The sequence below is a fragment of the Akebia trifoliata genome, chromosome 13 (assembly GCF_017979445.1).
Source record: "Akebia trifoliata isolate Shusen 1 chromosome 13, ASM1797944v1, whole genome shotgun sequence".
Lineage (NCBI taxonomy): Eukaryota > Viridiplantae > Streptophyta > Magnoliopsida > Ranunculales > Lardizabalaceae > Akebia > Akebia trifoliata.
This window is the reverse complement of record NC_141387.1, coordinates 4262981-4286307: the sequence shown is the minus strand read 5'-3', so window position 1 is coordinate 4286307 and position 23327 is coordinate 4262981. Positions and strand designations below refer to the sequence as shown.

Here is a 23327-nt window from a genome sequence, read left to right as displayed (position 1 = left end):
CCTTACTTTATTAATAACGCTATCTTGACTAGCTTAATAAGATTCCAAATATTACTAAGGTATGTTTGTGTCACATGGATTACCAAATTAGAAATCCAACAACATAGACTTGTAGATGTCATGGAAAAACTAAGATTTAAAAAAAAATAAAAAAATAAAAATAACAATCTGTTTGAGCTTGATCATAGGTTTTAAAAATTGATGGCTATCAAACTCCAAAATTTAAACATAAAATTCATCGGTGAAATCTAAATTTTGTTTTTAATTCTTAAAATTTTGTCTTTTATAATTCTGTGGCATCAGATTATGTGTTTGGATACCACAAATTGATGCGGTTAGAATCCCCTGCAAGGTGTGTTTACTATGTTAAGCAACAAATGATTTGCCTAAATTTGAATTTTATGATGTGGATCCTCACTTTAGGGTTGGCTTGGTAACAAACTTGATAAAGCGAGGTTTTGTGAGTGACTAACTTCATAAAGTAAGATTCCCTTGAAGTTGTCAGAACACTAATAAAGTTTTTGTATTTTAGAATGCAACATTTGGGTTTCCCCAATAAATCACTCTACAAAAAATTTATGAGAGATTTACCCAACAAATTCAAATGTTGCATTTTTATTACCAAAGCTCTTTTGGAGTTCTACAACTCTAAGGGAACTTTACTTTATGAAGTTTGTTATTCACCAACTTCATTTTATCAAGTGTGTTAAGCAACAAACCTTGGAGAGGGGATCCACGTCATAAAATTTAAATTTATGTTATTTTATTACTCAACATAAGATACCTTAGAGTGGATTCTAACGCATCAATTTGTGAAATCCTAAAACATAATCAGAAGTCACATGTTATAAAGGACAAAATTCTAAGATCTTTTAAATTTTTTTGAAAAAGAGTGTTAATTTTCACCGTTGAATGTAAGTTTTAAATTTGAAAGTTCGGTTGTCATCTATTTTCAACACCTATGATCAAACTCAAAAAAATTATATTTTTTTTAAATATTTTCGTTGAATCTAAGTTTTATCATGAAACCTAGAAGATTGGTAAATCTCTCAATAATTATTCCAATTAGTTTATAATATTTTTAGAGAGCTATTATTGCCACACCAATTTTTATATAAATCATCAAAAAAAATTGTACACAATGATGTGGCATTAGTAAAAATTGGTATGACAATATCAACTCTTTACATACATATATGTGGGAGTTGTTCAGGTGCCAATGTTTTGTCTTACATGGGTTAGAAGTTTTAGAATAAACTAATTTTTTGTGATGATGATCTTTACAATGAGGAGACCATCCTCACAAAAAATCAATGAATTTTAAAATCTCTAAACCATCAAAAGTGACTTACAAAAAATGGACGAACCAGGATTCTTCCACTCATAAACATAAGGTTAGAAGTTTTGGAATTGACTGATTTTTTGTGAAGATGATCTCCTCATCATAAAGATCATATCATCAAAAATTAGTCCATTCTGAAACTTAAAACCCATATAAGACAGAACGTGGTGGTTAAATAGTTGGCACCAAAGCGGGACATATATATATATATATATATATATGGGAAATGTTCAGCAACAAACATTTTGACAAACATTTTGGCAAAACATTTTTCAAAATATGGGTTAGAGGTTTTGGAATGGGCTGATTTTTGGTGAGGATGATCTCTACGGTGAGGAGATCATCCTCATCAAAAATCAGCCCATTCCAAAACTTCTAACCCATCAAAAATGGTTTACAAAAAATGGACGGTCCACGATTTTTCAACTTGTAAACATGGGGCTAGAAGTTTTGGAATGGGCTGATTTTTGGTGAGGATGATCTCCTCACCGTAGAGATCATCCTCACCAAAAATCAGCCCATTCCAAAACCTCTAACCCATGTTTTGAAAAATGTTTTGCCAAAATGTTTGTCAAAATGTTTGTTGCTGAAAGGGACCCTATATATATATATATATATATTGCTAAACATGCAAATTGTATTGAACTGAGGAAATTTATGAAGGGTTACACCCTTAATTTAAAAGACGAAAATAGGGCATAGCAAGTTTGTGACCTACATCAAGCTTTCTGGAGATCAAGGTTAGCCTATTGAACTTCAAATATATTTTTGAAGAACAATTCATCACAGCCAACTTCGCTAGATATAATATTTTTAGTATATGTTTGTTAGACGTGTGCCTCTTGATTTCATTGAATTAATTTAGTATATTTAAAGTACTTCAAATTACCCATAAACATTGGAGCAATTTTGAGGTACTCTTTTGTTTTAATAAAAAATTAGAGATATCCCAAAGTTTTCAAACATACTCCTTATCATTGACTTTAGTGAACATTATTGGCCTCCTCATTTTCAATTCTTAAGATTTTGTCTCCTTCAAACCTCAAGAAAAGGATCTGATACTGGGGATGTTGAAGATGACAGAATTTTGAACTAATGCATGTATGTTAAAACAAATTTAAAAATATGGGCTCTTAACTTTGAGAAGATTTGATGCCATTATGTTTATTTGTCAATGTGCTATAAAATATGATTAAAATGCCAATTCAAAGGATTTGGGTCTAAAGTCCCAACTTGTGAAAGTTAGGAGTCTGAAAAACTAAAAATCCATTACACTTCCGGAAGAAATATTTGAAAACAACTTTCCACCTACTTATTGCACGTCCTTGTCCCTATTACTTTAGTCAAAGAGGAATTTGACAAAGTCAAAAAACTTTAATTTGTGTGGATTTTTTTTTTTTTTTTTGATTGATAAGTTGGGGTTAAAGGGACCCCACCCTAAAACACTACTAGCGAGTGTAGATACAAATTAAGTCTTTCTCAACAATTCTCCAAAGTTCTTGAGGAACATTACATATATCTTCAATAACAAAAAAATCATCTGAATAAGTACCCAATTTCGTTAAATAATTTTTACAGAATTATAGAAGTCTTGGTCCTACAAAATACAATATTGTCGGTCATAGTAACTCCATATATCAATCCCAACATTTAATTTAATGTACCCTTCTTGGATCATATCGATATGCTGGATTTACAGAGGCTGAATAGATACTATAACAGACCTCGTATGATCATCTTCTTGAATGTTGACTGTAAGCTTGATTTCATTTCAAGAGTTCCATGGTCAAAGATGTAAAGAGATTTTATCACGCAGATGTCTTTTGATCGTATAATTGTCATTTGGATGGAGATTGAAGTTCAATTTATTTTCGAGAATTGGATGGTCATGTGTGGGAGTCCCTATATGAAGTTGGTCCACTATAAAAAAAATTACTTAAGTGTGAAAAAATAAGAATGGTTTATCACAAAACTAATCCCTCGTCGCGTAGTCCTAGTGCTGCACTTAAACTAATTCCCACAATTTAGTTCAAATCAACTTTAAACTAACGTGTTCTAAGAATTATCCCAAATTAGGTGGTCTACTTGAGAGATTACACACTTAGTTGTTTTGAACTCCAAGAAGCTTTACATTCATCGCACTTGGGTTACACCAAAATGGAGAGTAGAGTTGTCCCTGAATATAGATTTGGAAGGAGTCTCTAGAAAAATACACTATTAATTATTTTATTTTTAAAAATAATAATAATTTAACATACATTTTGAAATATCCTAAATATATTTTAGATTATTCTTATGGTATATTGCTATATAAGAGTATTTTAAAAATTCTATGATTTTATAAAAAATAATTCTGAAATTTTCTATGACCTTTCAAACACTCTATTTCTTATGAAATATGGACTGATTATAAATAAAAAGACATAGCCCTTCAATTGATAAGTTAACATCATAAAGAGAATAATCACTTGGATCATACATAAACCATATAAATGCAATTGTAGTAGGATTAAAGAAGATCTCATCATAGAGTCCTTTCTTCTTAGAGATCCCTTGTTTAACAGAGGGATGGATTTATACCCTCACATAATCTCAAAAAAGAAAAAAAGGATACCTAATTATCATAAATATCCTGTTTATAGCCAACTTAATCGGTCATTTGTGATGATTATATATTTCTTTCTTGCATGTGATGCAAGTGACATTCCCACGGACAAATAAGTTGTAGGTAGAAAAAACAATTAACCCTCATAACTTAAGATCTGTGACTTGTAATATGATATTAATGTTGGATCCAAAAATCCTTCAATTAACATAAATGAGTGTTTTTATACACAAAATGCTTTCTTGAGATGCTTGAACGTGTTCTAGTTAGCCTCGGTGCCCTTATTCTTTGCCATTTTTTTTTATTGTTTATTCGACATATCCTCAATTTAGAATCTATTTTAGATGCAATAATTTTGATTGTCAAGTTTCATTAGGGAATTAAATAAATATCATAATCTCCCTTGCCCGAGTATTAAATTAACCGACTCCCCCCCTCTACTCTCCTAACACAGGATGTGCATAGACCATAAATTTTTTTTCTTGGGATACACAATTACACATTCCCATAAATATGTGTAATTTTGTATCTCGAAGGAAAAAAATCTATGGTTCAATGCACATGCAAAGTCAAGAAAGTAGTAGGAGGAATCAGAAAATCACCATTCTAAATAAAATAACTATTTTAGAGGATGGTTTGGGAATAAAAAAGAGAGGGGGGGTGGGGACGGTAAAGTGGGGCTCATGTGCATGAAGGGGAGGTCATGGGTGGGTCGATTCGAACTTCCAAAGTTTAGGGGTGAGTTTAGTTCGAGTTTGACTCACCCATTTATAAATAGGCACAAATTGATTTCAGGTTCGACAATTAGTTTAAGACGCGTTCCAGATTTGCACCCATAATTGATATTAAATCCAACTTCTATGAAGCTTGTCTTTTTTATTCTCTCTCAGCCCACCCTTGGCCACAAATTATTTTGAATTTTAAGGAGAAAATTGTAAAATTCTCAAAATAAGAAATTAGTCAATTAAATTGTTGAATTAATAAATTAATTGATGATTTATCGACTAATTAGACAATAATAACATTTTACCTTTCACCCTTAAATTCTTTTATTTTCTTCAATATTGAAATCTTAAAAGCTAAATATGATTTTTGGCGAGTTTGACTATAATGATTTTGATAATCCCAAGGGGATGACTTAGTGGCAAGTCAAACCTTGATAAGCTCTTCAAGAAAGGTAGGTAAGAGTTCGAACCCTCACGAAGCAATGAATTGCTTGGGATCACTCTCTAGGGTCAGTTTGACCCTCGACTCAACCAGTTGCACATTGGACTTTTTGAGGGGGCGGTGCATGTAAACATGAGATTAGTCTCACCGGAGGGTAGGGATATCCACTACAAGCAAATATATATATGGGTAGCGTTTGATAGAAAACATTAGGGAGATAATGTTGGAGGACAAAATTTATCCTATATGATTTAAAAGTTTTAGATTGAGATGATTTTTTTTGTAAGGAGATCATCCTCACAAAATATCAGCCCAATCTAAAACTTCTAACCCCGTCAAAAGTGATTAACAAATTAATAATAAAAAAAGACAATCCACAATTCCAAGTTACTTTTGATGAGGTTAGAAGTTTCAGATTGGAATGATTTTTTGTGAGGATGATCTCCTCACCATAGATATCATTTTTTTAATCTTTTAAAAAAGAGTCGTTCTGGGATGACACAAACAGAGACATAAAGGTGACAAATGATGTGATGTCATGTACATTACTATAGATGCTTTTCTGCGAGAAACAAGTAAAAAGCATCTATGGTTATGTGTGCTTCGCTATATCATTTTTTTCACCTTTGTATTTCTGTTTGTGTCATTCCAGCATTTTCCTTCAAAAAACCCTGAAAATCCATCCCAAACTAATCATTTACTTCGTAGACCTTACATTGACTCGAAAGATTTTTTGCTCACAAATTTTTTAATCACACAGTACTCACTTAATCTCCAGTGTGTGCCACATAGGTCCCAATAAGGGTAATTTTGTAAATTAAAGATGTCATTCAAAACAGGCGGGGTCAAGTGATGCCGTGAGAATTTTTTGTTGTCCATTGACTCATTTAAATAGCATCAGAGGTAATGATATTATGTGATACTACGTCTAAGATCTTTACTCCACCCAATCTAATTGCATTGGTTTCCACAATGCCAATCTTTGAACCAGTGATCCACCATTGCTCTATGGTTCAAAAATCACAATCAAGGTATCTACAGATCTTGTACTGCAAGAGTTTGGTAGCTATCAAACTCCATGTCTCCTTTACGCATCATAGTGGTCTATCATCCACACAAAAGTAGGCTGATATATGTTTTCTAACAATTGTATTTAAGCGTATTTATTAGCCAAGCCCATGGGTGTTGAACAAAGTCATGTTTGTGTTCACAAATTCTATAATTTTAGATGTTAAATCAGATAATCAAAAATTACCAATCAGTGATGCCATACGTTGGTAGTCCAAGGGATGGGCTCAAAAGTCATGCGTCTTGGGCCCAATGACTACAAGGTGAAAGTCATGGATCTTTTGGGCCTAATGCCTATGACTGAGAAAACAACAAGTCTTCATTGTCTTTCATAGTCAAACAACAGGACCAAGGAAAAATCTAGTTTGAGACTCTGTCAAACGGATTCATTCTACAGTTAAACCATTTCTGATAACCAAATGTTTCTCCTCTACTGCTTTAAATACCAATCTCTATTGTTGAATGGTTACCACACCAATGGATTTCAGACCCAATTCATTCTACACTTCTTTGCTCATTCTCTTCTTCTGTTTCAAAACCCATTTCTCAATCTCATCTGATACCATCTCTCCAGGCCAATCTCTCACTGGAAACCAAACCATAATCTCTCAAAGTGGCATATTTGAACTGGGTTTCTTCACACCAGGTAAATCTCTGAACTACTATATAGGAATTTGGTACAAAAATATCCAAGTTCAAACTATAGTTTGGGTAGCAAACAGAGATAAACCACTCCCCAACAGTTCCTCACAACTAAAACTATCTGAAAATGGCAATCTAGCCTTCTAAACCTTTAAAAAATCCCAATTTGGTCCACAAATTCGACTTCTTCCACCTCAAATTCAATACTTGCAGTGCTTCTTGACACTGGAAATCTTGTTTTGAGAGATGGGTCGAATTCGTCTATCGTACTTTGGCAGAGTTTTGAGCACCCCACTAATACATGGTTGCCCGGTGGGCGACTTGGTATGAACAAATTTACTGGAGAAATCCAATTCCTTTCTTCATGGAAGAACTCAGAAAATCCTTCTCATGGAATTTTTTCTCTTGAAATAGACCCAAATGGTAGCAGTCAGTATTATCTAACTTGGAATAGAACCCAAAGGTATTGGACTAGTGGGCTCTGGACTGGAAAGATTTTTTCATTGGTACCCGAAATGATGTCGAATTATTTATATGATTTTAACTATGTCTCAAATGAAAAAGAGAACTGTTTCACTTATACAGTTGAAGATAGTTCTATTCTTTCAAGGTTTGTTATTGATTTATCTGGAAAAATTCAGCAATTTACTTGGTTGAACACTAGCAAAGAGTGGTTATTGCTATGGACTCGGCCGAACAATCATTGTGAACCTTACTCTCTTTGTGGACCTTTTGGTATTTGTAATAAAAAAAGCTTGCCAAACTGTGAATGCTTGCAAGGTTTTGAACAAAAGTCTCTCAAAAACTGGAATTTGAGCGATTGGTCGAGTGGGTGTGTGAGAAAGATGCCTTTACAATGCGGGGACGGCAATAAAAAAGATAGGTTCCTTTTGATGCCCGAGATGCAATTGCCGAAAAATCCACAGAATTTAACAGTGGGAAGTTTTCAAGAATGTGAATTGGCTTGCTTGAACAATTGTTCTTGTTCTGCTTATTCGTACAACGGCGGGTGTTCGATATGGAGTGGAGGGTTGTGGGACTTGAAACAACTTTCCGATGGAGACGTAAATGAAAGAGGCATGTATCTTCTACTAGTGGCTTCAGAGCTACCAAGTTCTAAGCATAGAAAGAAGAAAACATCTACTATAGTCATTGTAGTTGTAGTCGTTATTGGGGTTTTAGCTCTCCTTGGCATCACTTTTGTGCTGATATGGAGAAGCCGATGGAATCAATTGATGGGATCATTGAAGGGTGTTGAAGGCTCTGTCGTGCCCTTTAGGTACAAACATTTACATACCGCAACAAAGAACTTTGCCGAAAGGTTGGGGGGAGGAGGCTTCGGTTCTGTTTTTAAAGGAACATTATCTGATTCGACTGCCATAGCCGTCAAGATACTTGAAGGGCTCAGACAAGGAGAGAAACAATTCCGAGCAGAAGTTAGCACAATCGGAACAATTCAGCATGTAAATTTGGTTCATCTTCATGGGTTTTGCTCCAAAGGTACTAAAAGGTTGATAGTCTATGAATACATGCCAAATGGTTCCTTAGACAATCATTTATTCCGAAGAGATTCCAAGACTCTCGATTGGAAAACTAAATACCAAATTACACTTGGGATCGCAAGTGGATTGGTTTATCTCCATGAGAAATGCAGAGATTGCATCATACATTGCGATGTGAAACCAGAAAACATACTCTTGGATGCCGAGTTCTGTCCCAAGATTGCTGATTTTGGTCTAGCCAAGCTTTTCGGTCGGGACTTTAGTCGGGTTCTTACCACGATGAGAGGGGCTAGAGGCTATCTTGCACCGGAATGGATCTCTGGCCTACCTATCACACCAAAATCCGATGTTTACAGCTATGGAATGATGCTTCTTGAGATTGTATCGGGAAAGAGAAACCTAGAGCAAACAAGGGATGATAAATTTGATTTTGTTCCTATTACTGTAGCTAGAAAACTTAACAATGGCGAAGAAGTTCTTAGTCTATTAGATTATAGATTGGAAGGTGTCTGCAATGCTGAAGATTTTGTTAGAGCTTGTAAAGTTGCTTGTTGGTGCATTCAAGATGACGAAAAGGATAGGCCATCATCGGGACAGGTCGTTCAACTGTTGGAGGGTGCGTTAGAGGTGAGCACACCTCTGATCCCACTATATCTCCAAATTCTTGCGGAGAATCTTGAGTGTAATGGAGCCTTTTTTGAGTCTTCTTCTGATGAACAGTTGAAGATACGGAGTAACATTTTAACTACTTCTCAGGCCAAGAGGCACTCCACCATGTTGACAAGTACCAATTCACAATCAAGGTGAGTATATTGTGAATTTCTACGTCATACTTATAAGTTATATATTTTCTTTGTTGTTGTTGTTGTTGTTGTTGGTACTTGGTACTTAGGTTGTGGCTGTTCTAATAACTTTATATAAGTGATATGTTATTCTTGCTTTAAATCATTCCGATTGTAGGTAAAAACAAGATGGTTTGCTCTCGTGTTCACTTTTCTTTGTGAAGATATTTGGTCCTATACATTGCCGAAGAAAAAGAAGGTTTTGATATTTTTTAAAGGGGAAGGAGCTGTCCTAATGCTTCAGCTTTTAGGAATAACAAGCTTATATAAGGAGAAGGTTTCTGATCATAAGTTGAAGGCTAATTTAAAAGAATCCAAAACACAGATAACGTTTACTAGTAACCCAAGCTTCTTAGAGTGGAAACAATCATCATTAATGTAAAGATAGAAGAACACTATTTCAATAGGACCATGAATATTTGATGACAAACGATAATTAATCCTCACAAAAAATCAGTCGATTTCAAACGTTCTAACTCGTATAAGACAAAGACATTGGTTCAGTGTTGTCTCCCTAATAGAACGGTTACGAACCACATGGTTTGAAGTTAGAAAAATCTCGTAAGGTTAATAATTTGTGTAGGACAAAGTTGGACCTTATTTTGTAATTTATGAACTAAGATAAGATAATGGAAAATTCTAGACTCAAAGAAGTTTGAGGCTCTTTATCAAAGAAACGAATCTTTCGCAAAATATGTTTAATGTTAGTAGAGAAGTCCTTGTTTTGTTTGAATCTTGATGTTTTCGTGAATTATAAAAACGGACTCATGACTTTTCTAAACTCTTCAACAGAATTTTCTTGTTATTTTGTGCTCTTTAATAAGAACCAAATGGAAAAAGCCCAATCAAATAACATCAGTGAAAAATAAATTTCCTAAAAAAGATTTGCTTTATATATAATCTACTAAAGAAAAATAAATATATTTTCTTCCCCAATATTTTTAGGCTAGGTGGGCCTAAAATCCAAAGATGGGTTTCACAAATATTTTGCCCATGCTTTTGTGGGCCTAAAATCTTAGAAATTAAATGATTGATTGGAGCCTCTTTCTTATGATGATCTAGATTTCAATCAGTCTACCTTTTGGTATCTAAGTCCATTGAGTGGTGGGGCCAAAAACAATAAGTTGATTGTTTTTTGTCTACTTTGATTGATAGAGAATTCTTTTGGAGAAGATAGACCAAATCGATGAATTTTTCAATCGATCTTTCAGGGGAAAGGCTTCAATTGCTTGATATATATTCTTCTAAGATGTTTATGACTTTTCTTTATTCTTAGGCTTCACATTTTATTAGTGAAGAAAGAGACTTTCTCAATAGAGAATGGGTTATCTTTCTTCTCCTTTAAACCCTGGACTCAGAAACTGCTATAGAATCCCCTTTAAGGGTTTTGTTATTTATAGGTTCAGTATAAATTGAGGCACAAATCAAATTTTATGGTTTTACAACTTTTGTTGACCACGCAGGTCTCCGTGGACACAATCAAAATGTCCTGATTTTAATGGATTTGTATGTCCAAATATGGATTGACTGTTTTATTAGGTACGTGGAGATTATTGTTGATTTTAAATTACTTGGACATATTTGGATCATGAGTTTTGTCTACCAAAGCCCATCCCATCTATTTATTTGGTCTCAAGTCGAAATCCTTCTACATTCCTTATCTAGCTAGAAATATAAAGATGCGATGACATACACATCTAGTACCGAGAACAGCATGTCCTAGGATAATTCCCGTCTAGGGAATTTTTTATTGTAGCTAGAGACCAACCCCATAGAGTTGAGATAGAGATTATAAACACTTAGATCAAGCTAGACCTTACGTAAGGGATTGCACATGCACAAAGCAAAGGGGAGGTCTGACAAAGAAAATGAGATTAACAAAAACAAAGGGAATTGTTCCAAGGCACGTAGATCACAACAATGTCTAACATAGTCATGAAAGTGGCTTTATGGGTTTTTGGATGTTTTATATATGAACTGATGTTAAACCTAAGATTTATAATTTGATAAGCAGCTACTAAAAACCGAAGCAATTAAAGATTTATAATTTGGATGTTTCAACAGATTCTTTATCCCATAACTTTAATAAAGAATAATTTGTTTCCATCAAGTTGCCCACTAATAGACCAAACTGAATCATCTTGTTCACCTGACGTGGTGATCCAAAGATATTTCAAAACAACTAAATAAAAAATAAGACTTGGATGCTAGAACAATTCTCAAAAGAGCAGGAATGTACCACAAATCTGAATTTGCTTATGTAGATGTGCCATAAATTTGCTCACAAGTTCACTGTACGATAGAGTCCAGCCGAAATCAATCCAAACAAAAGTCAAAGAGGGCTGGATTTGTTCACTATTCAATCACAAATTCAATGAAATCAATATGAAATTTGTCAATAAATAGATTTGGAGTCAATCTGAAAACTACACACTACTTCAATCTATAGGAGTGAGTAGATCTGCTGAGTTATATTTGAAATCGATTTGGGGTCGATCTGGAAACTACAATCAGTAAGAGTCAATTGATCTGTTGAGTTGGATTGAAGGGAGTTCTTCAATGACTTGCAAATGCAAAAGTGCACACAAGAGCCCTATAATCGATGCTTTGATACCATTTTAGTAGACATAAATCCTAAGAGGATTAGAATGAGAAGACGAAGAGGCAAAATTACTCTAATTGTTCAAATAGTATTTTTTCTCTTTTTTGTTGCTTGGGCAGGACTTCTTGACCTATCCATCAAAACTAAATAGTACTAAAAAGTTGCATAAGGGGACTTTGCTCTTCAATACACCACTTTGTGTATCAGACTTTTTATATCTTTCTGTTACATGAAAATACGTCATTTATTCAAGTAAATGATTCATCTATACTAAATGAAATTTAAAAGTCTTGAAATATATATATATATATATAGATATATATAGATATATATATATATATTCCTAGAAAAGAAAAAAAGGAAGAATGTTGCAATTACTTGCTACCTGCCACTTTCTTCTGTAATAGTGACATTGTTTATCGAGCACATTTCTTGGCTAGCTAAAGATAAACCAGATTCTATTGTGAACCCAGGTTGTCTTGGAGTAGGAAGTTGTGTGGTATCCATGCCTAGCATTTGAACTATATTAGACATCGTTGGTCGTTCCGCTGCATGTTCTTGTACACATAGGAGACCTACATGGATGCATCTCAATACTTCTGAGGCAGAGTGCGATTCTCTCAGTGTTGGATCCATCAATTCCATTTCCTTTCCTTCGTTCCATAGTCGCCATGCCTGAATTAGTATCAACCGCATCTTGTAAGATTACTAACAACTTCATAAAAATAAAAAAATAGATCCCAAAATTTTGAAGTATATACTTACAAATCCCACAAGATTTAATGAATTTTCATGAAGATAACATTGGTTAATTCTCTTCCCGCTCATGACCTCTAAGAGCAATACCCCAAAGCTGAAGACATCGGATTTCTCAGAAAATTTCCCTTCCATGGCATACTCTGGGGACATATAGCCACTGCATTTAACCATTATGGACTCAATTGTTAGTTTATGGAAATGTACAGTCTTAACCGATTAGTTTAAACCGTTTTTATTTCTTTCAATATCAAGTAATTAGAAGGATCATAATTAGAAGGATCAAAATGCCAACTAATTAAGGAGGAATTTTAGGCTATCAAGAAACTAGTACTTACTATGTTCCAACAACCCTGTTAGTATTTGCTAGAGTTTGATTTCCTCCGAAAATCCTTGCCATGCCAAAGTCTGAAATTTTGGGATTCATCTCATCATCTAATAGAATGTTTCCCGCTTTCAAATCTCGATGAATAATTTTTAATCTTGAATCTCGGTGTAGATAGAGAAGACCTCGAGCAATCCCTTCAACAATGTGGAAGCGTTTAGGCCAATTCAGTTGCCCTAGTTTAGTTTGATCTGGTCCATTGTTTTTTATTTTTGTCCATTAGACTATATTAAAAAAAAGTTTGAAATGATTTCAGAACTTATTCATAAATAGTAACCATACCAAAAAGAAAGGAATCCAAGCTTTTGTTAGGCATGTATTCATAGAGTAACATCTTCTCTTCCCCTTCAATGCAGCACCCTAAAATCCTAACTAGATTCCTATGTTGAAGTTTGGATATCAATATAACCTCATTCTTGAACTCCTTCAAGCCTTGTCCAGAGCTTTTGGAAAGTCTTTTCACTGCTATAACTTGTCCTCCTGGTAGTGTACCCTGAAATGACAATAAATTTGTATAAGTTATTTTGAATTGTCTACTACCTCAAATTTTATTAAATATAAGGCTACATCACCTTATAAACATGGCCGAATCCCCCCATTCCAAGCTTATTTGCATCCGAAAAATTATTTGTAGCATTTGCAATTACTTTGAAGTCGAATAATGGTAGATGTGGGGCGTTTATTTGCTTTGAACCCTCTATGGGTATTTCTGCCTCTGTGGTGGCTTTGCAATTATTAGTAGTTCCACTCAGATCAAACAGATCCTCTGTTTTTCTTTTTGTTCCTGAGTTTTGGAAGTCAAAATATTTCTCATTTCATGCAAACAAAAAAAAAATTTGTTCATAAGATTGATTTACTAAAAAGATGTGAAATGACAAGAGAAAAAGCATCAAAATACCTCTATATAACAATTAATAAAGGAGTCAGACAAAATTGTTCCAACTATCTATTTATGTGGATGAAACTATGGAAAAGAGTAATTGAACAAAGGATAAAGCAAAAATACAAATAACACCAACTGGTTGTTAATCACCTAGTACCGATTTAACAATCCACCTTGCACTCTCATAACATGAAAAAAGCTTATATTTGACTGCCCAATAACATAAGACATGGCTCTAGATATAGTGGAATGGATGAATAAGATTCATTTTTCCAACCAAAAATCCTTGGGGTAGTAAGGCCTTTTTTTTTTTTTTTTTTAAGGAAGGTATCCATGCCTCTTACAATACTCGACTAATCCTTGAGATAGGTGCCATCCATCCTCCACATGTACCAAATAATTTCTGGCAAATGCTTTCTACTGTTTGAGCACATCATGGAAAATCACGTAAAAAATCTCTTATGCTATCTCATTTAAATTGGGTCGTATAAGTTTTTTATTTTCTAAGTCTAGTCTTACTAACTTGGTAAGATTTCAAATCTTACAAGGGTCGTTAAACTCACCTTGTGGTATTCAAATAAATGATATGATGCCACAGGGATGTAAATGACAAAATTCTACAAACTCTTAAAAAGAATAAAAATCATTAAAAAAATATTTGTCACCACTGAATTTTTATTTTGAATTTTGGAGTTCAATGCCCATCCATTTTAAAAACATTGGATCAAGTCCAAATTTCTTTCTTTTTTTTTTTTTTTTAACTTGTTTTTTAAGATTTGAGTTTTCCATGAAATCTATAGGGCTATGGTGTTGGATTGCCAGCTTGGTAATCCATTTGAGCTCAATGACCCTTAATAAGATTTGAAATCTTACCAAATTAGCAAGAGAAGTGTTTCTCTTTCTTTTTTTTTTTTAGTTAATTTAGAGTAGCACTACGTGAAAACTGGAAAATTTGACAGAAAAAATTGACGGGCCCACGAATTTTAGAAATTGAATTTTGACTGTGAAGGACTGTCGAAATTCTTGATGTTCCCAGACTTGACGGCTTAGAGTTGTCAAATATCTCCCATCCTTCATTAATTTGATAGTTTCGACCCATCGAAAAAAAAAATTGACAATAAAAAATTCGACGCCAATTTGACCCTTTAGACTGTCAAATTTTATGAAATTTGACGGCCGTCAAATTTGGGCTTTTTCCACATTGTGTAGGTATGAGCAAACAAACATGTATGAGTCTATTTGTAATTTAAAATACCGATTAATGGACTTTGAAAGATTATATAACTAAAAAGGGATTTTTATTTTTTTTTGAAACTAACCAACTTGATTATAGTTTGTTGGTCGCAATTTCTGGTTCTTTACCACAAAAACCTTGTTTATATCAAGTTTTAACGAAAGAAAAAAAAAATGAGGGCATTTTCCCCATTTTTATATTTTTTTACAATCAAACACCATTAAAAATAAATTTTGATGGCAAATGATTTTTCTTAAAGTTTGTCGTTCAGTTAAACACGCCCTTAAAGTAATATGTATGCAAATTTGTGAAATTTCCTTAGATATTAAAAAAAAAAAAAAAAAGCGCCTCCTGTAGGCACACAATTTGCATGTATTTTGAATTAAAGTAAAATACTGGAAGAGCTATATGGATCATGTCAAAGAGGATTTCAACATTCGTATGCACTTAAAAGTTTGAATTTCAGAATTATCAACAATGCTAGCCTTAAATTCAAAATTTTAAGGGGGTCTCACTATTTAACCCTATTTATTTGTAGGTCTTGTTAACATGTGCCCTAATGGCAGACCTAAAGGTGCAATAAATACACATCGATGATGCTCTTTAAAAAAATCCTTTTTTTATCAAAATACCCTTACATGTTTATTCCCAATAAATAAGGGCACACACTAAATGGAAATAAATAAACAGCCACAACTTAGAGTGCCATAAATGTTCTTTGGAAATTAGATTTTATGTTGGAAATGCCTTTTGAAAAAATCCTTTTCCACCGTATCGTACGAGTTAACTAGGTATTAGAGCTGAACGAGACCAACTCACAAAGTCATTTTTTGACCGAGTTTTACGTCTCTTAGTTCAATTTTTTGAGTTATCTCACGAAACGTCTCAAACGTATCAGAAAACTCGTCCGAGATGACTCAGTATTGAAGCTGAACAAGACGAGACGCTATACTGAGTTTAAAAACCATGTTTCTACCAAAATACCCTTAGATGCTTGTAAAAAAAAAAAAAAATCAATTTTCAATCTTCTTTAATGCTGAAACCTAAATGTATTAGGAAGTATAATTTACCTTTTCTTTTCTTCCTCGTACGCCATCGCCAGATAAGCGTCAAAACAAGACCCAAGACGGCTAAAGTCCCTGCAACAGCACCTATAATAACCCCAGTATTTGAAGCTTTATTTTTCTTCTCTTCGAAACTCCGAAGCTCAGAAGCCGCAAGTCTGAGAGAGAAATCTTCTCCACCATTATCACCACTTGAGAATTCTTGCACATTCAAAAGATCACCTCCCCATATTGAACACCCACCGTTTCTGTAAGAATAAGCACTGCAAGAACAACTGTTCAAGCAACGCAATTCACATGCTTCGGCACTCCCAACTTCCGAATACTGCCGATTTTCCGGCAATTTCATGTTGGACTTGGATAAAAACCCCTCTTGCACACCACACTGCAAAGGGGTTCTCCTCTTACAACCAAGAGATCTATCACTCAGATTCCAATCTTTGGAGCGTGGTTCAAAGCCTTCCAAACATTGACAGTTGTTTGAATTTGCTTCATTGCAGATACCGAAAGGCCCACAGATAGCATAAACATCACATTTAAGTTTCGGTTGAAACCAAAACAAGTTCCACTCCTTCGTCTCCGGCATCCATGACAATTGCTGGACTTGACCCGACAAACCAAGCACACATCTAGAGATAATAGAATTATTATAAAGATTATATGTGAAATAGTTCTCGTTCTCATTCGTAATATAGCTGAAATTATAGATATAGTTTGCTCTCATCTCGGGAATATCGCTGAAAATACGCCCATTCCATGTTCCACTACTCCAATATTGATGATTCCGAGACTCGTTCCATTGTATAAAATACTGACTAGTTCCATCAGGGTCCAATTCTAAAGAAAAGATCCCCTTAGCAGGATTTTCTGAACTTTTCCATGAAGTAAGTTGCATTGATTTGTTGGTGTGTGTATTAAAATTAAGCTTACTACCCGGAAGCCATGTATCTGTTGGGTAATCGAAACTTTGCCAAATTATATCAGATTTATTCAACCCATTTCTCAAAACAAGATTTCCATCATCCCCAAGAACTACTTCAGAGGAATTCAAGGTGTTTGAGGTCGAATTAGTGGACCAAATAGTGATTTTGGACTCATCTAGAAGGACTAGATTACCATTTTCTAAGAGTCTCAACTCTGAAGAAGATGGGTCTTTGAGAGGGTTCTCTCTGTTTGCAACCCAAACAACTGTTTGGACCGTGACCTTATTGTACCAGATGCCTATGTAGTAGTTGAGAGACTTACCTGGTGTGAAGAAACCAAGGGCAAAGTTTTCACCTTTAGAGACTATTGTTTGGTCTCCAGTGAGAGATTGACCTGTAGAGATGGTGTCAGCTGTAACAAAAAGATTGGTTTTTGAAGAGAAGATGAAGAAGAAGAAGAAGAGAACAAAAGGAAAGAAACATGGATTGCTCCATGTATCCAACATCTCTGCAAAAATTAACAGAGGCAAGTCTGCCAAAAAGATTTCAGCTCTAAAGAAGTTTGGGAGAAAAGAAAGGGTTTTTTGAATGTTAGATGCTTCACAGGTCGTGAGAGACAGAGACAACCTCAGCTACAATTTACCCCTTGTCAACGGCTGTTTTTTCTTGAATTTTCAAAAGTCTTAACTACTTTTTGACAGTCTTGACTCTAAGGCTACGTTTGGATTGAGAGAAATGGAGAGAAGGGAAAAGAAATGAGTTTCTCTCTATTTCTCTTGTTAGGATTGTTAAGTGGGGAGAGAAGAGAAAAGAATTAGAGAGAAGAGGAGAGAAATAGAGAAAAAATCTTTTAAAATATTTTATAATTTCAATTCTACCCGTAGATTTTTTCTAAGACTTAATGCCATTATGTTTATATATTTGCCGATATGGTATAAAATAGGGTTAAAATGCCAATTCAAAGGAGTTGGTGAAAGTTAGAGCCCAAAAATCTAAATTTTAAATAACATTGTGGGTCATATAATAACCTCATATATCAATCCCAACATTTAATTTAATGTACACTTCTTGAATGTCAATTGTAAGCTTGATTTCATTTCAAGAGTTCGATGGTCATAGATGTAAAGAGATTTTATCACGCAGACCAATTTGATCCTATAATTGTCTTTTGGATGGAGATTGAAATTCAATTTATATTTAAGAATTGGACGCGTTGGAGTTCTTATATGAAGTTGGTCCACTATTAAAAAAATTACTTAAAAGTGTGAAAAAATAAGAATAGTTTATCACAAAACTAATCCCTCGTCGCGTAGTCCTAGTGCTGCACTTTAACTATTTCCCACAATTTAGCTCAAATCAACTTTAAATTAAAGCGTTTTAAGAATTATCCCAAATTAGGTGGTCTACTTGAGAGATTACACACATAGACAGTTGTTTTGAGCTCCAAGCTTTACATTCAGCGTGCTTGGGTGACACAATGGAGAGAAGACTTGTCCTTGAATATAGATTTGGAAGGAGTCTCTAGAAAAATACACTTTTAATTATTTTATTTTATTTAAAAATAATAATAATTTAACACACATTTTGAATTATCCTAAATATATTTTAAATTATTCTTAAGTATATTCCTATATAAGAGTATTTTAAAAATTCTATGATCTTATAAAAAATTTCTGAAATTTTCTAAGACCTCTCAAACTCTATTTCTTATGAAACATGGACTGATTATAAATAAAAAGACAGCCCTTCAATGGACAAGTTAACATTATAAAGAGAATAATCACTTGGATCATACATAAACCATATAAATGCAAATATAGTCGGATGAAAGATGATCTCATAATAGAGTAATTTCTTCTAAGAGATCCCTTGTTTAACAGAAGGATGGATATAAGTACACCCTCACATAATCTCAAAAAAGAAAAAATGATACCTAATTATCATAAATGTCTTGTTTATAGCCAACTTAGTCATTTGTGGTGATGATAGGGGTCCAACTATATATCTTTGTTGCATGTGATGCAAGTGACCTTCCCACGGACAAATAAGTTGTAGGTAGAAAATAAACAATTATACCCTCATAACTTAAGATCTGTGACTTGTACTATGATATGAATGTCGGATCTAAAAATCCTTCAATTAACATAAATGAGTGTTTTTATACACAAAATGCCTTCTTGAGATACTTGAACGTGTTCTAGTTAGCCTCCATGTGCTTATTCTTCACCATTTTTTTTTATTGTTTATACGACATATCCTCAATTTAGAATCTATTTTAGATGCAATAATTTTGATGGTGAAGTTTCATTCGGGAATTAAATAAATATCATCATCTCCCTTGCCCAAGTATTAAATATTATCGTTCGTTATCAAATATTCGTGGTCATATTGAATAGTGTTCTTCTATCTTTACATTAATGATTATTATTTTCACTCTAAGCTTTGTTAAAAGTAAACGTTATCTGTGTTTTGGATTCTTTTAAATTAGCCTTCAAATAATGATCAGAAACCCTCTCCTTGTAAAAGCTGAAGCATTAGGACAGCTCCTTCCCCTTTAAAAAATATCAATACCTTCTTTTTCATCGGCAATGTAGAGGACTAAATATCTTCACAAAGAAGAGTGAACACAAGAGAAAACCATCTTGTTTTTTCCTTCGATCGGAATGATTTAAAGCAAGAATAACATATCACTTATCTAAAGTTCAAATATATTTACATACTTATAAGCACAGCCACAACCTAAGTACCAAGTACCAACAACAACAACAACAAAGAAAATATATAAGTATGACATAGAAATTCACAATATACTCACCTTGATTGTGAATTGGTACTTGTGGACATGGTGGAGTGCCTTTTGGCCTGAGAAGTAGTTCAAATGTTATTCCATACCTTCAACCATTCATCAGAAGAAAACTCCAAAAAGACTATTACACTCAATATTCTCCACAAGAGTTTGGAGATATAGTGGGATCGGAGAACACACCCTCCAACAGTTGAACGACCTGTCCCGTTGACATCCTATCCTTTTCATTATCTTGAATGCACCAACAAGCAACTTTACAAGCTCTAACAATCTTCTGCATTGCAAACACCTTCCAATCTATAATCTAATAGACTAAGAACTTCTTCACCATTGTTAAGTTTTCTCGCAACAGTAACAGGAACAAAATCAAATTTATCATCCCTTGTTTGCTCTAGGTTTATCTTTCCCAATACAATCTCCAGAAGCATCATTCCATAGCTGTAAACATCGGCTTTTGGTGTGATAGGTAGGCCAGAGATCCATTCCAGTGCAAGATAGCCTCTAGTCCATCTTATCGTGGTAAGAACCCGACTAAAGTCCCAACCGAAAAGCTTGGCTAGACCAAAATCAGCAATCTTGGGACAGAACTCGGCATCCCAGAGTATGTTTTCTGGTTTCACATCACAATGTATGATGCAATCTCTGCATTTCTCATGGAGATAAACCAATCCACTTGCGATCCCAAGCGCAATTTGGTATCTAATTTTCCAATCAAGAGTCTTGGAATCTCTTTGGAATAAATGATTGTCTTAAGGAACCATTTGGCATGTATTCATAGACTAGCAACCTTTTAGTACCTTCGGAGAAAAACCCACGAAGACAAACCAAATTTACATGTTGAATTGTTCCAATTGTGCTAACTTCTGCTCGGAATTGTTTCTCTCCTTGTCTGAGCCCTTCAAGTATCTTGACAGCTATGGCAGTCGAATCAGATAATGTTCCTTTAAAAACAGAACTGAAGCCTCCTCCCCCCGACCTTCCGGCAAAGTTCTTTGTCGCAGAATGTAAATCTTTGTACCTAAAGTGCACGAGAGAGCCTTCAACACCCTTCAATGATCCCATCAATTGATTCCTTCTGGTCTCCACATCAGCACAGAAGTGATGCCAAGGAGTCCTAAAACCCCAATAACGACTACTACTACAATGACTATAGTAGATGTTTTCCTCTTTCTATGCTTAGAACTTGGTAGCTCTGAAGCCGCTAGTCGAAGATACATGCCTCTTTCATTTACGTCTCCATCGGAAAGCGGTTTCAAGTCCCACAACCCTCCACTCCATATCGAACACCCGCCGTTGTACGAATAAGCAGAACAAGAACAATTGTTCAAGCATACCAATTCACATTCTTGTACACTCCCCACTGTTAAATTCTGTGGATTTTTCGGCAATTGCATCCTGGGCATCTAAAGGAACCTATCTTTTTTATTGCTGTCCCCGCATTGTAAAGGCATCTTTCTCACACACCCACTCGACCAATCACTCAAATTCCAGTTTTTTAGAGACTTTGGTTCAAAACCTTGCAGGCATTCACAGTTTGGCAAGCTTTTTTTATTACAAATACCAGAAGGTCCACAAAGAGAGTAAGGTTCACAATGATCTTTCGGTCGAGTCCAAAGCAATGGCCACTCTTTGGTAGTGTTCAACCAAGTAAATTGCTGAATTTATCCAGATAAATCAATTACAAACCTTGAAAGAACAGAACTATCTTCAACTGTATAAGTGAAATAGTTCTCTTTTTCATTTGAAACATAGTTAACATCATAGAAATAATTTGACGTCATTTCAGGTACCGAGTTAAAAATATTTCCAGTCCAGAGCCCTCTAGTCCAATACCTTTGGGTTCTATTCCAAATTAGATAATACTGACGACTTCAATATGGGTCTATTTCTAGAGAAAAAATTCCATGAGAAGGATTTTCTGAGTTTTTCCATGAAGCAAGGAATGGGATTTCTCCAGTAAATTTGTTCATACCAAGTAGCCCACCGGGCAACCGTGTATCGGTGGGGTGCCCGAAACTCTGCCAAATTATGATAGACGAATTCAATCCATTTCTCAAAACAAGATTTCCAGTGACAAGAAGCACTGCAAGTATTGAATTTGAGGTGTAAGAAGTCGAATTTGTGGACCAAATTGGGGTTTTTGAAAGGTTTAGAAGGGCTAGATTGCCATTTTCAGATAGTTTTAGTAGTGAGGAAGTGTTGGGGAGTGGTTTATCTCTGTTTGCTACCCAAACTATAGTTTGAACTTGGACATTTTTTGTACCAAATTCCTATATAGTAGTTCAGAGATTTACCTGGTGTGAAGAAACCCAGTTCAAATATGCCACTTCCAGAGATTATGGTTTGGTTTCCAGTTAGAGATTGGCCTGGAGATATGGTATCAGATGAGATTGGGAAATGGGTTTTGAAACAGAAGAAGATAATAAGAGAACTGTAGAATGAATTGGTTCTGAAACCCATTGGTGTGGTAACCATTAAACAATAGAGATTGGTATTTAAAGCAGTAGAGGAGAAACAGTTGGTTATAAGAAATGGTTAACCGTAGAATGAATTCGTTTGATAGTCTGTCTCAAAAAAGTTTGAGACTTGTTTTTGTTGTAATTTTAATCAAAACTTTTTATTTATTTTGAATATTTTTAAAATTAAAATATGTTTTTGTGATCCCAGTAAATACTAATTTTTAAAGAGAGTGAATTATTATTGACTAAAGACATTAAGGATTAAGTTGAAAATATTTTCTTGCAAACAAAGAAATTTCCATCAAATGGGTTCTTGTGATTTCCTAAATATATTAAATATTTTACTTTCCTATCGTTTCTTCGAATTTGGTGATGGGGTGGAATTGAAAAAAAAACACTCTTTAAAGAAGGAAGTGGTATTTGTTCCCTACTATGTATGATCGTAAGAGAATGCCATCGATTTAATCACACATAAGAAAAAGGTAAAGCACTACTGTTTTGACTTGAGGCAGATTATAACTTAAAGAAGGGAGATCATCCGTTGATTGAAGCAAAAGAGCAAAGGATAAGGACTCTTTAGAATAATTTATCAAAACGGTAGAGTTTTCTAAATTAATTACCAAAACAGTACACTGTAGCAATTAATTTCGAAAACAGTAAATTTACCATTTTCGGAATTAATATTTTTTACCAAAACGGTAAAAACAGTAAAATATATTTTTTTTACCGAAAATACCCTTTTTTTGTTTTACATATATATTTACAATTTTAACCTTAAAAAAATGAAAATTCAACTAAAAAGATTCACTCTCTTTCAATAATCCAACAATCATATGTATTTACAATTTTTTTTTTTTATCGAAATCAATTTTATTTTCGTAATTTCAGTCAAAAAATAAAAAAGGGCATTTTCGGTAAAAAAAAATACATTTTACTGTTTTTACCATTTTGGTAAAAAAAAATTAATTCCAAAAACGGTAAATTTACCGTTTTGGAAATTAATTGCTACAATGTACCGTTTTGGTAAATATTCGAAATGTTGTGCAT

At 34.2% G+C, this 23327-nt stretch overlaps 1 protein-coding gene and 2 pseudogenes across 1 annotated transcript; 1 reads left to right on the top strand and 2 right to left on the bottom strand.

Annotated features, from left to right (window-relative positions):
* Positions 1 to 6568: 6568 nt before the first annotated feature.
* LOC147387417 (G-type lectin S-receptor-like serine/threonine-protein kinase At2g19130 pseudogene) lies at positions 6569 to 9239 on the top strand (annotated as a pseudogene).
* A 2879-nt stretch (positions 9240 to 12118) lies between these two features.
* On the bottom strand, positions 12119 to 17602 carry LOC147387416 (G-type lectin S-receptor-like serine/threonine-protein kinase At4g27290). Its single transcript, XM_086421722.1, has 6 exons — positions 16099 to 17602; positions 13484 to 13695; positions 13194 to 13404; positions 12865 to 13102; positions 12536 to 12686; positions 12119 to 12445 (listed from the first exon to the last, which is right to left on the bottom strand). Exons 1-6 carry the CDS (start codon positions 17519 to 17521, stop codon positions 12152 to 12154), a joined length of 2529 nt encoding a protein of 842 aa, XP_086277848.1. The 5' UTR covers positions 17522 to 17602; the 3' UTR covers positions 12119 to 12151.
* Positions 17603 to 19562: 1960 nt separating this feature from the next.
* On the bottom strand, positions 19563 to 22582 carry LOC147387415 (G-type lectin S-receptor-like serine/threonine-protein kinase At2g19130 pseudogene; annotated as a pseudogene).
* Positions 22583 to 23327: the final 745 nt, after the last annotated feature.